Source organism: Cuculus canorus, chromosome 1 (assembly GCF_017976375.1).
Source record: "Cuculus canorus isolate bCucCan1 chromosome 1, bCucCan1.pri, whole genome shotgun sequence".
NCBI classification, from domain to species: Eukaryota; Metazoa; Chordata; class Aves; order Cuculiformes; family Cuculidae; genus Cuculus; species Cuculus canorus.
In genome coordinates this window covers 66,864,359-66,881,875 of record NC_071401.1, presented here as the reverse complement: position 1 = coordinate 66,881,875, position 17,517 = coordinate 66,864,359, and the positions used below count along the sequence as shown (strand labels likewise).

General features: G+C 39.7%; 1 protein-coding gene across 3 annotated transcripts in view; it reads left to right on the top strand.

Annotated features, from left to right (window-relative positions):
* IL1R2 (interleukin 1 receptor type 2) overlaps window positions 1–16,815 on the top strand; it is a 30,160-nt gene extending 13,345 nt beyond the window's left edge. For 2 of the 3 annotated variants that reach the window (XM_054082662.1, XM_054082670.1), the window contains exon 9: window positions 1,039–7,758. In XM_054082662.1, coding sequence (XP_053938637.1) covers window positions 1,039–1,154 — 116 coding nt within the window. In that variant the 3' untranslated portion in view covers window positions 1,155–7,758. Of the gene's footprint in view, window positions 1–1,038; window positions 7,759–15,355 lie in introns of those variants that run through there. The other variant, XM_054082675.1, reaches the window with a different exon arrangement.
* The last annotated feature ends 702 nt before the right edge of the window (window positions 16,816–17,517 follow it).

The window sequence follows — 17,517 nt, the reverse complement described above, 5'->3', positions numbered from 1 at the left end:
TATGTTGGTAAATTTGTTCACTGAATAGGGCTCAAATTTAGATAGACTTTGTGAAAGGATGGCTCCATGGAGACTACTGGCAAACTCCCATTGGGTGCTGCAGGGCCACATCTCCTCCAGTTCCTCATCAAGTAGGAAAAAAGAAGACAATAGCATAATAAAGATCAGAGTATTCCTTCTCATACACAGACTTGTGCCAAAATAACAAGAAGAGTAAATTATGATGGATGTTGTTAGTTTGGCTTCTAGTGATGGGAAGAGAAGCCCTATGCTCAGTGCAATTAAAGTTGCAGTGTAATAGACCATTGGCCAAGAACCAGCTGTAAAAACAATATGAAGCAATGTTAATTGTTTCTTTGCATGACTTAGATGAATCACCAAAGCTTGCTCACACTGTCTTAGAAAAGCACATGAACATTTACAGTCTTCGTTATGAGTTATAACTCGTGACTCACTCCAGCATTCTATGATGAGGGATTTGTACCCAGCTAGATGGTGTGCTGCCCTTGTCTTCCATTAGCTACACAAGTATTACTACACAGGAGGCAGTCCGTGAACCCCTATGGGCTTGAATAATCCAAATGGTCTGGATGGGCAGTAGTCTTTGAAATTAACTGATTCTAGGAAAAAGCTCACAGTTTTAACTTGATCAGTAGTAATTTATAAACTGTTCTGTATGAGAAAATTCTTCACATAGTTTGAGGTTGGACTAACTCTTATGTACTCCTTCTCTGCATGGTGCTCTTATTTCCTGCTTGGAGCGTCTCTGCTTCCACCAAATTAAGATAGAAAACATCTAAGGTTGGGAATAATAATGGGTATGCAAAAGGACTGAACTTTAATCTTCTAATTATTCTTCCCATCTTCACAAATCCATTTCCCAGAGTGTTCAATCAATAGGCCTCTTCCTTTCACAGGTGATCAACCCTGCTGGAAGGTTAACTTGCAGACATCCTTTTTATTGTGATTTCTCCTCTTCCGTCTTAGAGAACTATGTTCCTGGGAGGGTTTTTTGAAAATATTTCTTTACTTTTCCAGCTGCTGACTTGTCCTGGTACATTGCAATGATTCCTGTCGCATTGGCCTGCGTGATCTTGGGGGGAATATGCATACACAAGTGCTGGATGCGGAGAGCTGATAAAGGATACGTGTAATAGCAAGGGTTTAAAATCATTCTTCGACCTCCAAAAAATCACCCTGGTTATCTTTGATATGAGGCACAGAGAGACATTTCAGACCAAACTGTTTTCCCAGCGGACTGATATAACAGCTCTTTTCCTCTTCTCCAAGTCTTCTACAATCTGATTGAATTATAAATGTAAGTTTGCATTTTTATGCTGCACAGATGCAGGAAACCTGCTTCTATTATTTTGCAGCTAGGGTCCAATCTTTAGCATTTTGGAACATACAATACCAGGAATGTGCCCTGGATACTGGAAGGGTAGGAAAACTGAGGCACTCTCACCCTTTGTAATTCTAACAGTCTCATTGTTGAAAAAAAAAGGGAAAGAAAAACCCTAAAACTGCAAAACACAAGCTAAGAAAGCTTGCTACAGAAGGACTGTTTCACACCAGATTGAAAATGCAGTTTTCTCAAGCATTCAATTTTTTTTACTTCAGTCTGAAAACAGCCATTTTTTTTTCCTTTTCCAGAGCCAAATACAATTGTCATGGCAACTGTATCTCTATGAACTTTTCCACAGAAAATCTAATTTTTTTCACCATTTGAATTACTCTTTGCTTAAATGGATGGTCTCATAATATCCCTCTCCCAGATATAAAAATATCAGTGAAACAGATTGTTGTACACTGGGGAATTCAGTTCTTTTTCTCTACCAGTATCTCACAGGCGGTTGTCATATGTTGTTATCCTTGCCAAAAACAGGATTTGGAAGCATGTTTTAGTGTTTTGAGAGTCATTTGACTAATCAAAGTTTTATTCCTGAAGGTTATTTGACAGATTACCAGTAATAATGTACAGTCTTGCCTTTCTGTGCCTCTAACTCTTTCGTGACTGGCCTGATTCTCCTCTCTGATATCAGTATAAAAGTCTGGCATAGCTTCCCATAGACAATGGGTCTCCAGCAGTCTAAAGCTGGTGCAGCTTCAGGAACCTTGTGTCCTTTAAACTGAAGTATGTAAATTGCTTACTCATGATGCAAAATGAATCCCATTAGGTTAATCTAACTGGATTCCAATCTTGACATAAACCAGAAGGGAGCAATAATAAATCATTGACTCTGTTGTACCTTGAGGATCAGAATGAATAGAATGACTTGGTTACTTACTTTTCCAAGACATAAAACTTGTGATAGCCGAGAAATAGTTCGATCACATATAATGATTTTATCTTCATCTCTATGAGAGGAGAAGAGATTCAACCTTAAGGTCTAGGTTGTTACAGACTCATAACTGATACCTCTCACAAACACTGAAGATAAAGTTTTTGTTTGGCTAAATCAGCCCAAAGTTTTTTCAAACTCTGTAGGAAAAAATAGATCACGAAAAATGTTGACTCCAAAGAAACATGTTGTACATTAAGAATGTGAGAAATGAATGTGGTCCCACAAACTAGAAAAATGGATGACTCGTATCCACCTGGGAGAGACCATGATCTAATTTCCATCATCACTTATAGTTCATTCTGAGTTTAGCCAAATCAGTATCTGGAAGGATTTTAAAGACTAGGATGTACTTAAATTAAGAAACCCTTCCATCTATTGGCAAGTATCTTCACTTCTTATGAGATTTAAGCCAAAGTCTCCTTTCAAATATTCTAAATGTTTGCTATGAAGATATAGGCACAGAGATTAGATTTCTGACACAGTTTGAGTCAATGGCAACCAAAGAAGGCCACAAGGACTTGGAGTTTTCAAGTGCAGAACGTTAAAGATGATGGTAAAGAATACATGTATTTTATGGGCAGATGGGAAAAAGGTGGCTGAAAGCATGGAAAAAAGTCAATCCACTTGAATGTCCATTCTTTGAAGCAAGGAAACTAGAAGCAAACTGACGACGTCTGGAAGAAACATGAGAAAAGTTTTAAGTACTTCAGGAATGCTCAGTTTTATCAAGCAATTGCTTGTCTGTAGTTAGAGAACAAATTAGATTTACTAGTAAGTGTAACCTTTCAAAATGTGATTTGCTCTTCCCATCCAACTGTGTGTGATTACACATCTGACTGTAGGAGCAGGCTTGGATTTCACTAAGCAGTGGGAAAGAAGTAGAACTTTTGGTATGTGGAGTATTGGTGCCATAAGGAAGTTAAATACCTCAGATCCTCCTCCAAACTAGAGAAGGAGAAAGAAATGTGAATGTGAAATTAAAATTAGGCCTTACAAGGAGGAATGTAAAGAAACAAAGGTTTACCTTTTATGAAGTGATATTTGTTTCTCTGACTACTAGCATAGTAATGTTCTGAAGGCTTTCATGACAGGTAGACCTGTTCAAGTGAACTACATAATGTAAATGTTTTACAGGTGCAACTGTTCAGAAGACCTACATAATGTAAATGTTTTGCATTGATTTGTAATTTTATAAACAAGGTTAACACAGTCTTTATTGTTTTTGCAAATGTTATGTGAAAAATGGAAAAAAAAAAGTAAAAACCGAGACAAAGTGCTAGTGTGTGAGTCGGGTGGGAAGGAAGATGTGAGATGGCTTTTTGGGGCTGGCAGTTCTTTCATGGAGAGATGTGGTTTTTCCAGTGCTCTGCTACAGAGAGGCTGGTCCCCTAGGGCTGCAGTGATCCCTGCTCCGCGGGGTTGTGGGATGAACTTTGTCCTTCAGTCACTTCTGCTCCCACCCTGCTCCTGTGACTTGTCACGCTTGAGGAGACCAGACCCTGACAGGCCAAGCTCCTCTCCTTTCTGCCACCACATTCGTGGCTGTCCTTGCTCTGCAGTCCACTGAGTGTTTGGACTCACTCTGGGCAGGTGATATTAGGTGATCTTTCTCTCTCTGGCTACCAACTGTTGAAGTACTGGGTCCTTCCACTGACTTCTGTGGGGGGAACTTCCAGAAATGTAGGTTAAAACAGTTACTGTCAGATGTGAATTTATTGTGTGCTCTCCATGCAGAAAGATCTGTCTCGAGCAGCTTCCCAAAGGCAATTTTTTGGTCTTCTTTTTTTTCAGCTGAAATGTTTCTCTTCAGAAAAATAAATGATGTAAGGAGGAGAAGGCCACCTTGTTCCTGGGACTGTGTGGGTTGATAGCATTTGCCAGAGAGCTAATCTATCTGCAGCAAATTCGAAGGAACATCTACAAAGGGGAAGGAACTGGTTTCCCACAGTCTTGGCACAATTTAGCATCCAGGTCAGCAGGCACTCCTGTGGAAATATTTTTTTTCAAGAAACTTGAGTTCAGTCAACAATTACTTTCTTGTTTTACTCAGCATATGTGATCCTCATGTTAGCTATCCATTTTTAGCATGACTAATATTGGACCAGAGTAGCACTTAGGACAAAGTAAACCTGTCACTTGGAGAGCACCAAATAACTAGATCTGCTAGTTCCCAAGCAAAACCCTTGAAGAAATGTGGGAGCAAGCAGAAATAAGAATTGGATTTGTGCCCAAAGCTGATGTTGGCAGATCAAGATACAAAGGTTATTTTTTTTTTTATTCTAGTAGCTAGTGAGGGAAGAAGGCATGCATACAGGAGGATATGAAACATGTGAAATACCACTGCCAGGAATAACGCTTTAAACTTGAAGATAGCTGATTAAAGTATTTGATGATTATTCTGACTTGAATCTGCAAAGGAAAAACCCAGGAGAGCAAACCAAAGTAAGGAATAGATCTTGTGTTTTGGAGCTGAGCACTCCCTGTCCTTTCATAACCTTGAAGCTGCTATAGAGAGCCTAGGGTGGAGTGCCTCTCACCCAGCCTTTAACCAGACAAAAGGAATAGAGCTGGTCCAAGCCAGCTATTGATGTTTCCTCTCCACTCAGCGCAGAAGTTACCTCTGGTGCCTAAAATACATTGTATGAATTACCCTCTGGAGATGCCTGTCTTTTTCCACCAGCTTAAGGCAAAGTGAGGTGAATCCACCCTTCATTACAGAAAAGATTGGTTGTGGACCGCTGGATTTCAGGTCATCAGAGAGGTTATAGAAAGAAACAAACTTAAGCTTGGAGACACCCTTTCACGTAGTTGAGGCTTCTGAGCTGCCTTGGGACATTACTTTAATGCTGGTAGCTCCCTGTGCAGAGCTTAGGGTACAAGCTTAGACTAAATGAAAATACTGTAAGAGGCTGGGAGGCAGGCATAAATACATGTATTGGGGTCTCCAACATAAGAGACAGGCTGAAAATATCTGGTCAATGCCTTGGAAAAATGTTTGTGGCTCATGGAGCATATGGTCATGAAATGCCAGAGCTATTACAGGAAGAAAAGAAAGAGCTGCAGTGTGTGTGCATGACTGAAGTACACAGAGCCTCTATGGAACCAGAAGGAAGTTTGCTGTGTGACTGCAGGTGAGCTGGGGGCTCTCAGTGCAAGCATGGGGCTGCCGGCCCTGCAACAGCACTCAGCCAGCTCAGCTCCCACTGCAGCCAATGCCTGCTGGCTTCTAGCAGTGCAGACCAGACAAAATATTACTATGTATAAATGGTATATTATAAGACCAACCTGCTGCCAGTGGACAAACACAGGCTGTCAATCAGAAAACCTATATATACATATGAAAATAAATATCTTTAGTTCATTGTACTGGAAATATATCGCAGCCTATTCTTTACCTAGTATTCATGATGTAAAGAGCTCAATAAAGCAGATGAAATACAGCATAAATCAGTTTTCAAGAAGGACATATTTTTATCTTCCTGAAGTTCCTCCAGGGAGAGCCAGGCACCTAATAATATCAGGAAAACTTTTAAAAACTCACATAGATATAAGCTCCCTTGTTGGAACTTAGGAAATTAATCCATTACTGAATCTCTAATGACAAAGTGTAGTTTGGTCTCATAGCTGTGTGTACCTCCTACCAATTTTAGGGTTTTACACTAATCTAAACTGTCAGAGAACCTGATGACAACTTCAGGTGTAAACAGCAAAGTCCTTTGTAACGTGTTGAAAAAGTTGATCTCTCAGTCCTGACAAAAAGTGAGGCTCCTCTCTTTCTCACTGATTTTACTGATTTGTCATCTGTTGAGTAGTGCCACAGGAACTTCACTTCCATGTACTTAAATTTCATAGGAATATGACTCTGCACTTCTTTATATACACTGAGGCATTCCTGGTGTTTCTGTCTCGGGGGCTTGAATGGTACTTTTTTTGTTTAAAGCATTAGAGGTCCTGTTTTGCCTTGGTTATGAAGGATTCATCCATCTGTTAAGCTGTGGGATAAATGAATCATTCTGTTTGCTTGCTTTGGCACCCAAATGTGCTTCGTCATGAGTGATACGGAGGTCAGACTATGACTGGAAATAGTTGATACTATGCTTGTTTACTTGCAAAAGAAAATACTCTCAAGTGACTTGTGGATTTCAAGCTGGAGACACAGCTGAACTAAATCATTAAAGAGCACTGTTACATGTACGGTCAATATATTGCTACCACTTTTCCTTTTGACTGGGACTTCACATAGCTGGTCTTCAGCCAATTTAAGAACCTTCAGAGGAGGCAGCAGGCAAACCACAGTGGTTTCTCAGCTTTCGTCATCACATGCTGGTCAGACTGTGGATGCTGGAGACTCCTTCTTGTGATTATAGGAGAGCTATTGGCTTGGGGGAGAAACAGATGCCCTGCCTTTGATCACAGCTGATGGGTAGTTTACTTGAGGAGTCTCAGCTAGCAAAAATGCTGGAGGATGCACAGCACACAAAAATCAGTGATTCACATCACTGCCTGAGAGTAGCACAGCTGTATTCTTTACTAGGAAAGAATATATAAGCTTTTAAAAAAATTATTATTAACACACAGATGTGGTGCCATTTAGGAAATATGGATTGTATGGGAGAACATAAGGATGAGTAGAATAGGGTGGCTTCCTATGGGGAGAGCTGTGACATGCTGCAAGGACATTTGGGGAATGAAGGACTGGTGGCAGTAGGCAATATGAGCTTATTTTCTGCCTGGAAAGGGAAAGACAGGGAATGGTAACTGCCACTAAACACATCCAGTGGGAGAGTAAAAAGGCAAGGGTATATAATTATTGCCACTAATGAAGGAGACTCATATGAAAAATGCACAACCAAAATTAAGTTTGCTGCTAATCATTGCAACAGTGAGGTCTCGAGAGAGCTTCTCAGCAGGAGTAATGGCTAGTAAAAGAAACGACTTTTAACCTGGAGCTGGGTACAGCCGTGAAAGGGATTTGGTGTGTGTGACAGCAGGGGCCTTCTTGTAAGGCTACATCACATCCTCTGGCTTTGTGCTCTTTATTTCATTTGAAAAAGGATTGGACAGCTGAAGATAAAAAATGCCATCTAAGTTTAATTATGTGTTGTTATTATTTCCTCAGTTATGTGTCCAGTGCCCATATGTTACAGCCCTTTCAAGCTTTCAAGGGTGGGAAGATCAGAAGAATTAAATACTGAACACAATTACTGGATATGTTTTTGTAGATATATCCAAGGTACTAATCTGCTTTGAAGTGCACTGAGAGATTCCAGTTGCCTCTGGTAAACAGACTTTAATAAGACTTGGCTTTCCTCCTGGAGGGAGTGATCCAGTCTCTAAACAAAACTGCATTGTAAGAGATGAGTTAGCTCTTGATATGACCCAAGTGCCTGTGTTATGCAGAGAAGAGGAGGAGTACCTTAAATGCTACTCTGTCCTGTTTTACCAAGTCTCGTGAATGTTGCTTTCTGCTTGAATGTTGTACCGTTTAATGGCTGCTCCTCTGGTGTTCACTCTTGGTCATGCCCTGGGAACCATGACGGAGCAACATTGCCCCAGTGAGGCTCCCAGGAACTTCCTGTCTCTGTGGTGAAGTCTCTGTAGGGAATGTCAGGTCACTGGAGACAAGGAGCAAAGACTGTGTACCTTTGTCAGTGTTGCAAATCTACACAGCTTTCTATGGAGGTCATGAAGCCTCACCTGGAGCTGGTATGGCTCTCAAATGATGGGCTACGTGCAGGACTCTTGCAGATGAATTCAGGAGGGGTAGGAATCCTCTCTGAGTGCATGCTATCCCTATTTATCCATCTCCCGCTTTCTCTCTTCCCAAGATATCTTCCTCGGGAAGGGAAGAAAGAAAACTCCAGTGCATCTTCTCACACCTCTTCATTTCCTCTGCTGTGTCAGGGCAGAGGAGAATGGGAAGGAGTACACAGTGGGACCCAACTTCCTACATGGGGGGGAAAAACAAACAGAGCAATTGGCCTGGTGAACAAGTGGACACCTGAGTGGAGATGTGAGGTCTTGATGTTTTGGTGTGGCACAGAACAGTATCTCATAACCCAAGACGTGGCAGCCTTACAGGCTCTCTCTTCAGCTGTCTGAGCCTCTGGGTTTCTGGACACTAAATTTTTCCCTTCAAAAGAAAGCGTTTTGCTCAATCATTGAAAGAAACACCAGAGAAGGGAAAAAAAGGATTTAAAGACAAGTGGCTTGCTGACATTGGTATATTGGACCATAATGTCACTGTATCATGAAATAAATAAGCTTCTATTTTGGGAGAAGTACAACTCCCCCATCTCCCATTCTCTTACACCCTGCTACTCAGAGTGGCCAGAACACATTACCTGCCCTCCAGACCCCATAAATTGTACTGCCTTCTATGAGAAAGGAGAAAGCCCTGTTACACCAGTGGCACATCTACCTTCATGGAACAGCCCTCTCTTTAATTTCATGCTATTTTCTCTGGTCAGCCAAAGTTCCAGGTGATGTCAAGCCAACAGAGCACTTGGGACTGGTTGTTCCTCTCCTCGTGTGTCTGTGCTTGGATGCAGTTACTTTGACTTCAATTGCTAATATGGGGGTGTTTTTTTCAGGGCTGAGACAGTTCAGATTGGCTCACAAGGTGGGAGCCTTTGACTCCTCACTATATATAACTACAATAAACTGGGCACGTAGTTAATTTTTTCAACACCAACCAAAATATGTCACAGATGCTTGTGGTCATATACCATTACTGAGCCTTTCCATGTGACCTGAGTAAAACGTTAATGTGTGGACTCAGAGACCACACGTTATTTGTGAAATACAATAAATTTTTTATGTAAAATATATGTTTATATATTTTTATATATTTTAATATTGTTATACTTTTATAATATATTATAATATATATTATATTTATATAATATATTATATATTATATAAATATATATTTTTGTATTTTATTAAAAATATATGTTTATATATTTTATTATGAGTTGAGGCATTTTTAAGGGATTGTTTTTTAATGCAGATATTGATAGTATTGTATTGTCAAACTTCTACATTTCTCATGTCATTTAAACACTGTAAGAGTGATGAATCCAGAACTAAATTTAGATTGTGAAATGAGTGCCAGACTCCTAAAAAAATACAGTAGGTTGTTAAGAAGCATCTAATGTAGTTGCAGATTTTTTCACTTGGTCTGAATTTGTCTATTTAGGACAAATAGTTAATGTGGAGTTGAAGAAAGGGGCAATTTTAAAGTTAGCATAGTAATTTTACCACATCTAATTTGTTTGCTCAACTTTTGACCTCATTGCATTAAAAAATTGTTGACTTTGCTTACATTTATATTAATGGACACAGCAGAATTAGACTAAACCCAACACTACAGTGTGGGTATTTGAGTCTGTCATGCCATTAGCCTGAGGGACATGAGCTTCCCTCTGAAGTATTTTAGACTTTTGCAACTTACTATTTGGTAGCTTAACACATCCTTTCAAAAAAGCCCTCATGAACTTCAGTAATTTGTTGCGCTCTCACAGTGCCTAAGGGAGCATTTCAGAACATCACAGCTGCTTGGATCTGTTGAACCCACTTCCCAGACCTTGTGGCCCTCCAGAGCTTAAAGGCAAGGTCTCAAATACTGTTTTTCAAAGCTACGTTTGCTCTATGGACTTGTGGAGGAATGTATGAAGAATCACTTGAAGAATGTATGTCTGAATCCTTAGTTCTTATTTTGCTTTGTTTCAGAAGGCTTAATTTTACAATTTTATTCAAGTTCTTCAAACACTTTTTGTGAATGTATCTTTTGCTAAAAGAGTTTTTTTTAATGGAAAATAACAATGGTAAGCTGAATGTCAGTCAAGCTGGGCTTGGGTGGAGTAAAAGGGATGGAAGATGTTAGTTATAGAAATAGCACTACCATGTATAATACATTTATTGTGGGTGGACACAGAAAAATAATGCCATTTAAGGCAAGGGATTATAGTGTTTTTTCTACTGTTTGCCTCTTGCATGACTTCCACCATTCCTGATCCGTCTGCTACTGCTTATCACTCCCTGTCTCAGTCCACTTCTGACTGCACCCAGTCTCAGTCTCCACCCTGATATTTTTCACATCTCTCCTTCCTGTTTTTGGGCTAGTTGTCTCTTGCAGTTTGGCTATGAGGAGATAACATATGAAATCATGCCATGTGTTTTCAGTCAGTATCCCTGTACTGCTTTCCTGGTTTCTGTTGAGAAGAAAACCTTTTCAACAAACATGTTCCAACTGATGACTGCTTAAATTGGAAAACAGCCCCTCGGTTCCCAGTAAAGAGGTACTTTCCCTTCCTTGTCTGGAAATAAACCTACACTGTTTCTAGGAAAGGCGTAAGCGAATGCTCAAAGCCATTGAGTTCTCAAGCTACTTTTTTTTCAGAAAATATTAAGCGCTGTGCTTCTTAACTTGCATCCTTCTACACCACCTATATAGCATGTCTCTGCACACACAAAGAGGAGAGATAGTGTTTGCCTTTGAAATGCATCCTCTCATCGACATCTCGAGACGGAAGTCATCTGTCATTCTCTACTGAGACTTGCAGTAGGCCACCCTGTCCTATAGACTGCAACATCATCTTTTTCTTTAAAGGTGAACTTTGCCTCCCTGGACTTGCAGCATGTCTAAGTTCTGAAAATCCTGCACCATGGTCTGTAAATCCAAGACAATAACTCCACCTTCTAATTTCTAGAATTTTCAAACCCTCCAGGTCTAATTCTATGTGGCCTGAAAATTTCCTGAGTGCCTATAGCTGGATGCTGATACATGCACAGAATTGCTTGGTGTAGAGCTATGTGCTATCAGAGCTGTGCTGATATTCAGACTTCTGCAAAGAAACATTTGTCACCAAGCAGCAGCCTGAAGAGCTGCACTTTGACATAGCCGTAGGTGTTGGTGGCTCCTGCCTTTGCACAATACTTCCCCTAGGAAGGGGAAAGACCAAATCAAAGCAGCTTTTTAGTGAGAGAACGGAAACTCCACTCCAAAAAATGTGTCACAGCCTGCCAGACTACATGTGTGCAAATGCTGAAACCGTTAGGGGGAAGGGCAGGGTGTCCAAGTGTCTGGTCTTGTGACTGTCACGGTTTTCTGATGAACAGATAATCCCAGGGAGCAGGCAGAAGTGCTCCTAAGCCCCGTTGCTTCCCAGGAGATCATCTGGTTCCCTCTTCCCCAGGCTTGCTTTTGCCTCTTACTGAAGTACTGAAATTCAGAATATTTACTTACATCCATGGCTATTGATCCTAGGTCTTATTTTCTGTACAGTTCCTTTGCATTCAAAACTCAGGAGAGAGACCCTAATGCAACCTTATTGGTGCTTACTTACCTTAAAAACTGCCTTTCCACTGAGATTTTCTGATGATTTTGACAGTTCTGGTAGCTTTTGCATGCTCCTTTCTTTTTTTCCTTACGGAAGTCTTAGATTTTTTTTCCAAACAGATATTAGACTGATTGCACTCTTTTGGATCAAAGATTCTCCTAGTCTCCTGGATGCTGTGGTATTGATTTATTTATGCCATTCTTGACAGTTAAAGAAAATGGAAGAAATATACTTTGTCTTGGTTAATTTCCTGCTCACAGATTGTGTCAGATAGCTAAATATGTTCCACATGAGAAAAGTCTTTCAAAATAAACACTAAAAAATTTTTAGTAGTTAATATCTGGTTTTAAACTAAGATTTAATGTTCCATTATTTCAAGTAAAAGAGATTGCCTCTGGATTTATTCTATTTTCTATACAATACACACTGTAGAAATGCTACTGATATATGTATTTATGTAAGATATGATTTATCTCTAAGTTTTTATCCCATATTTATTTTTACTTTATTCTGCAGTTTTATGTAATTCTTCTTCCTCTTTTTTTCTTAATATACAGGGAGGTATTTCATTGCAATCTGGCCAGTTAGTAACATAGCAGATTGTACTAGGATGTTGGTATACAAAGGTACAGGAGAGCACAAGATAGGCACGAGAGGTTTTTGGCTGCACAATCAAATGGCATATGATTCTTCTGAATTCCAGAAAGAGATTGAAAGCAGGCTTGTCTAATATTTTTAGGTAAAAATAAAAAGGGAAAAGGAGAGATTTAGTCTCACAGTCAAGACAGAGTTAAGGATTTGCCAGTACTGGAGATCTGAATTCAGATATCTTTTCGTAAAGAAACAGAGATAGGACACAGACAATCCAGTAAGTTCTAGAAATGTGTTAGTGGCAACTTGTTATTGTAGAGGCAGATGAAGTTAATAGATAAGGGACATTAATTAAATGTGTTTAAAATTCAATTCAGCCAGAGGCCAGACGGTATGTGAGTTACAGGAGACTATGAAACAATAGTGTTCCAAATAAAGGAAGGAAGCTCCGAATTGATGTGAGGCAGACAGGTAGGAGGATGTCTTTGGAAGAAATTCCAAGGAGTATCTAAGGAACAAGAAAATATATTAAACAAAAAAGTTAATTAAAAACAAGGTGGGTTTGCCAAGAATAGAACAAGCATTACCAGTTCTGTTTCCTCTTTTCCAGGATAACTGGCTTAGTGTTAAAGAGGGAGTGGTAGTTGTGGTATATGTCAGATTTATTAAAGGTCTTGAGAAGTGCCATAAGTAAGCTATGGAAATGTGGTGAAGATGATGGGAATATAAGATTTATGCCCAGATAGCTGGAAAAACTGTACTCATGGTGTAGTCAACAATGGATTTCTGTGAAACAGGATATTTCAAGGCGGTGTTGCAAAATTAATTCCTGGAAATGGTTCGACTCTACCTAATCTAATCATTTAGGTTAACAATGTTGTTGATGGACTAGGGAATGTTTTCATGAATTTATACTTCAACTTACACTGCAAAAGTGCAGAAGCACTTAGAAGGCAAACAGTAAAGGTCAAAGTGAGTCTGGTAAGTTGGGGTGATGGTAAAAAACTGAGGAGGATAAATCCAAGAAAGAAAATAAGAGGGGGAAAAAGTGATATTTGGGGAACTGGTTAGCAGCTCTGCAAGACATATGGGAAATAAGTCAACCAGAAAATGAGTTAGTCAATAATGCAGAGCAGTTCCAACAAAGACAATTTGTATTGACATGTCCTATATGTCCTTGAAAAGACTTTATCTGGCATTCAAATTTTATCAAGTTTTGAACTCACATTTTGAGGAAGATACACATAAATTGAAGAGATTTCAGAACAGAGATCTAGAAAGAAGGGTTTTGGAAATACGATTTATTTGGAATGAACTTAAACAACTAGGTTTGTTTATATAAAAGAAGACTAGGGGAATACTGATAACATGATAACAGACTTCCAAAATGGTAAGAAGTTAGCCAACTGTTCTTTTCCATGTTTACTGGATTAGGGTTACAGTGATCTCTTCAGTTGTTCAGAGGAAAATAAACATTTCTGTACTGTATTAGGGAAGCCTAGTTCTATATTAGGACAAACTTCAGCTGAAGCAAGTTTTTCTAGATTGAACACAGAAACAGACAATGAAAAGAGCGAAGACTATGAAATCTTTATGTTAAATATCCACCAGGATGCTGCAGATCTACCGTTCATACTTCAGGACAAAAGCACAGATTAGATGATCTCGTAAAGTCCCTTCAAGCTACATCCCAGCTTTTGCCTCCAAGGTCCTGTGCAAGTGTCCGTGGACGTATTCCCTCTTCCCGATGACAACACTGTACCCACATGTTGTCTCCTTCTTTATCAGGCTTCTGTCTGGAGTTCCAGAGTTTTTGTAGATTATTTCAGAGTCAACCTTTTGTCTGTGTGCAGGGGAGAGAATTTTGATTCCTTTTTACTCCATTAATCCATTCAAGCTTGCCCTGAAGCGTGCTGGAAACTTTCCTAAAAAAGAAAAGCTTGAGTGAGCAAAAATCAGCCTCAAACTGCAAGGGAGAGAGAGCTAAGTACTTGCCAGCAGCCCAAATTTTTCTGCCCATTCCGGTTAGAGAAAGATAAATTGTTTAACCTCTTTGTAGAAATACCACGTGTACTTCTGGTATTCTCTGACTGTGTTTCATTGTTGAATGTTTCAACTCAACGTGGCATAAAATCTGAGATGTTTTCTTTGGAAGCCTTCGGTGACATTTACAAGTAGCACTTCTGCAACATTCGCTTTAGCACACCTTTCACGTGCTACCTTTCTAAGTCTGTAGACATAAATACACATTTTATATAAACATGCAATGCAATTTTAGTTCAGGTTCACAGATTAAATAACAATACAGCTATACAATTAACATTGTGATTTTGCATTTCCAAAAGAAATTTTAGTTAGCATTTCCTTTTGCCTTTCTTTTTTACTATGTAAGCTTTGACTCTATGTATTTGCTTTAACAGAGGGAATGCTAGTTTCCTTCTCTCAGTCTCTGGGTTTTTTTTGTGGTTGGGTTTTTTATTTTTTTGTGATTTACACAATGATTTTTTTGACTGCAGGAATTTGGACACCAGCAGCTGGTTAACAAACAGGTTAGGTTATTGACATTGACACTCGTATTGATCGTGCAATCTGTAAAAGTTACTCAAGGATTTTCTATAGAATTTGGGTTCTGATTGTCCTCTGGTAATTTTGTAAACATTCTCAAATAAGCACATTGGCATGTTGAGTTACAGGTACTGTAAATCCCTTGACGTTATTTTAAAGAAATGAGAAAGAAAAAAGCAAATAAAAATGGTTTCCAAAAAATACATCTGAAATTCATAGTTCAAAGCTACAAGGTCACAGCCAGTGTGTAGTTTTCTAATATTTATGTCGCCATAAGAAATAGATTGTTAATCAGATGCTTACAGGAACTTTTCTAATAAATCTAGTTGCAAAGCAAACTCCTTTAATAAAATTCTTTTGTATCATGTTTAGTTGATTTATGAGACTTCTACATACCAAAGCTAAAATTCATCTGGAAGAAACTCCATTTATATTCTAGGGATTAAACGCAATTCTAATGCGATAAGGAAGAAGAACTTTTCCTCCCTTGTCCCCCCTACCCTTCCACAGAGCGGGAGGTGACAGATGTTGGCCTGTGGTTATAAAGCTGGAGATGGTATAAACTGCGAGATCCTGCCTGCATGCGAAGAGAAATGTCTCTACAACTGGTACACAAGACTGAGGGACTGAAAGAAGTTGTTCTGGAAAAGCCTTGTAACAGGAAAACAGGAGATGGAGCCTCCAGGAAGAGCAAAACTTCCTCCTGTCTGCATAGACTTTCCCTGCACATCCTTGCTCGGCACATGGCTCGGCATCCAGCTGGGTTGTGTTACATGGGGCTGAAATGCCTCTAAGAATTAGTCAAAGACTGGGTGAAATTTCCAGTGATTATCTGCTGTGTGTGATGCTTTGTTGTCTCTGCCAGCAGTGGTGGAAAGAACAAGATGTGAGAGCAAAGAGCAACTTTTCACTTGGCAACGCAGATGGCAGTGGAGTGTTCTGGGGAAGATCCCAGAGTTTTCATCAAGTTTTCTCTTAAAAAACCACAACTGTAACATAAGCTATCATGCAAAAAGATTGTTCAGTAATAATTTGGCTGAAGCCACATTGTTCAGTGGGAATTTGGCTGGTGACTAATTGGCTCAAACCTAAAACACAGAGATGAGCAGCTTTCTTCATTTCTGACAGCTTGCTTCTATTCCTAATGTGTACACAGTTGCCCTTCCAGTTCATCCCTAGTCTGCTGATTGCTGTTGACAAAAATGTGCCTGTCATTCAAGCACTGTCCTACCCTGTCTAGACATAGCTCAGAAGCCTCTTGGGCTGTTTGTTTCGGGTTTTTTTTTCCAGAAACTGTGTTACTTTTGAAGGCTCTGAGACAGGGACATGCCACTGTGACAGCTTTGGTAGTAACACCTAATTAAGTACTTGTGAGATGGTACTGTTCAAACTGTGCTAGATGTGTCCAGGCACAAGAAAACCCATGCTGCCCTAAAGCAAACCAGGACTTAGTGTGCAATGAAACAAAAGTTTAGAAACATGCCCAGAGAGGTGACTCTGGAGGGAAGCAATGCCTAGAGGAAAAGAAGACAGGTTGGCAGCAGCATGATCAGAGTATGGATAACTATAAGTTTTCAATTAGCTCTCTAGGGTTTTTTCCTTAGTTCTGTCCTTCAATGCCACACCATTTCAGATTAAGGACTTGGTGGATATACAAGCTCAGTGGATAGTTTGAACCCAGAAGTGAAAGGACTTTATAAGGGCCAGGTCAGGAAACACATGCAGTGAATGTGGGCTGAGAATTTTTGCTCCCCATTTTCCAGTGGAAATGTCTTCAGCGGAAACTGCATGTTTCCAGCTGAGTCTGAGTTTCACAAGAGCAATTGTGGATTGTTATTGTGGGCCGCAGTTTGCACAAAATCTATTTACAGTAGTAATTGCGCTTGAGTAGTCTTGCAGTTACTCATTATTTCTACAATGTTAGTATCCCAAGTGGGATCAGGTATGCATTTTGTCATTCGCAGAGTGTGGAACAATAAAGAAACTGATTTGCTATTATACAGATACACATATTTCTGTGTCTCTTCAAACCTATCTAAAACTCTGGTCATTCTCCATTTTTCCATCACAATTGTCCTGCACGTTATGGGAGGCTTTCTAATAACTTTAGTCAGAAGCAGATCAAGTTTGTAAGTAAAAGAAGCCAGGTCAAAGCTGTCACTTCACTGTAGCACTTCCCTGTCCGAAGAGGAACTGCCCCATGAGCCTGGCTTTCAAAAGTGAAGCAAAAAGCAAGTAAAATTCTACGGGGAAGTTTTCCTAGAGAGTATTTGATTGTGACATCTGACAGATCTTCCTTTAAACAACTGTTCCTGAGAATTATAAGGAAGCCTTGCAGATGCTTTCCCCAGCAAATTTATTTGCCCAAAACTCTTAAACAAAAGGCTCAGAACAAATAGGACTCATGCTGGAGAATAGCTTGCCAGCAGTTCTGGCATAGGAGGGGTCTAAAGGTTTGTCTCAATAATTAGCACATGCAGTCAGTTACAGGAAAACAATTTTGCTGCCAGTCACTGGTATGACATGTGTGCAGATGCCACATTGAACCTGAATAAAGCAAACAGTTTTCAGGGATTAATAATTCCTGAGGTGTAAAACAGAGTACAATCCTACTCCCACTCAAAACAAGGCCAAAGCTCCCAGTTACTTCAAGCTCTTATCCTGCATGCATA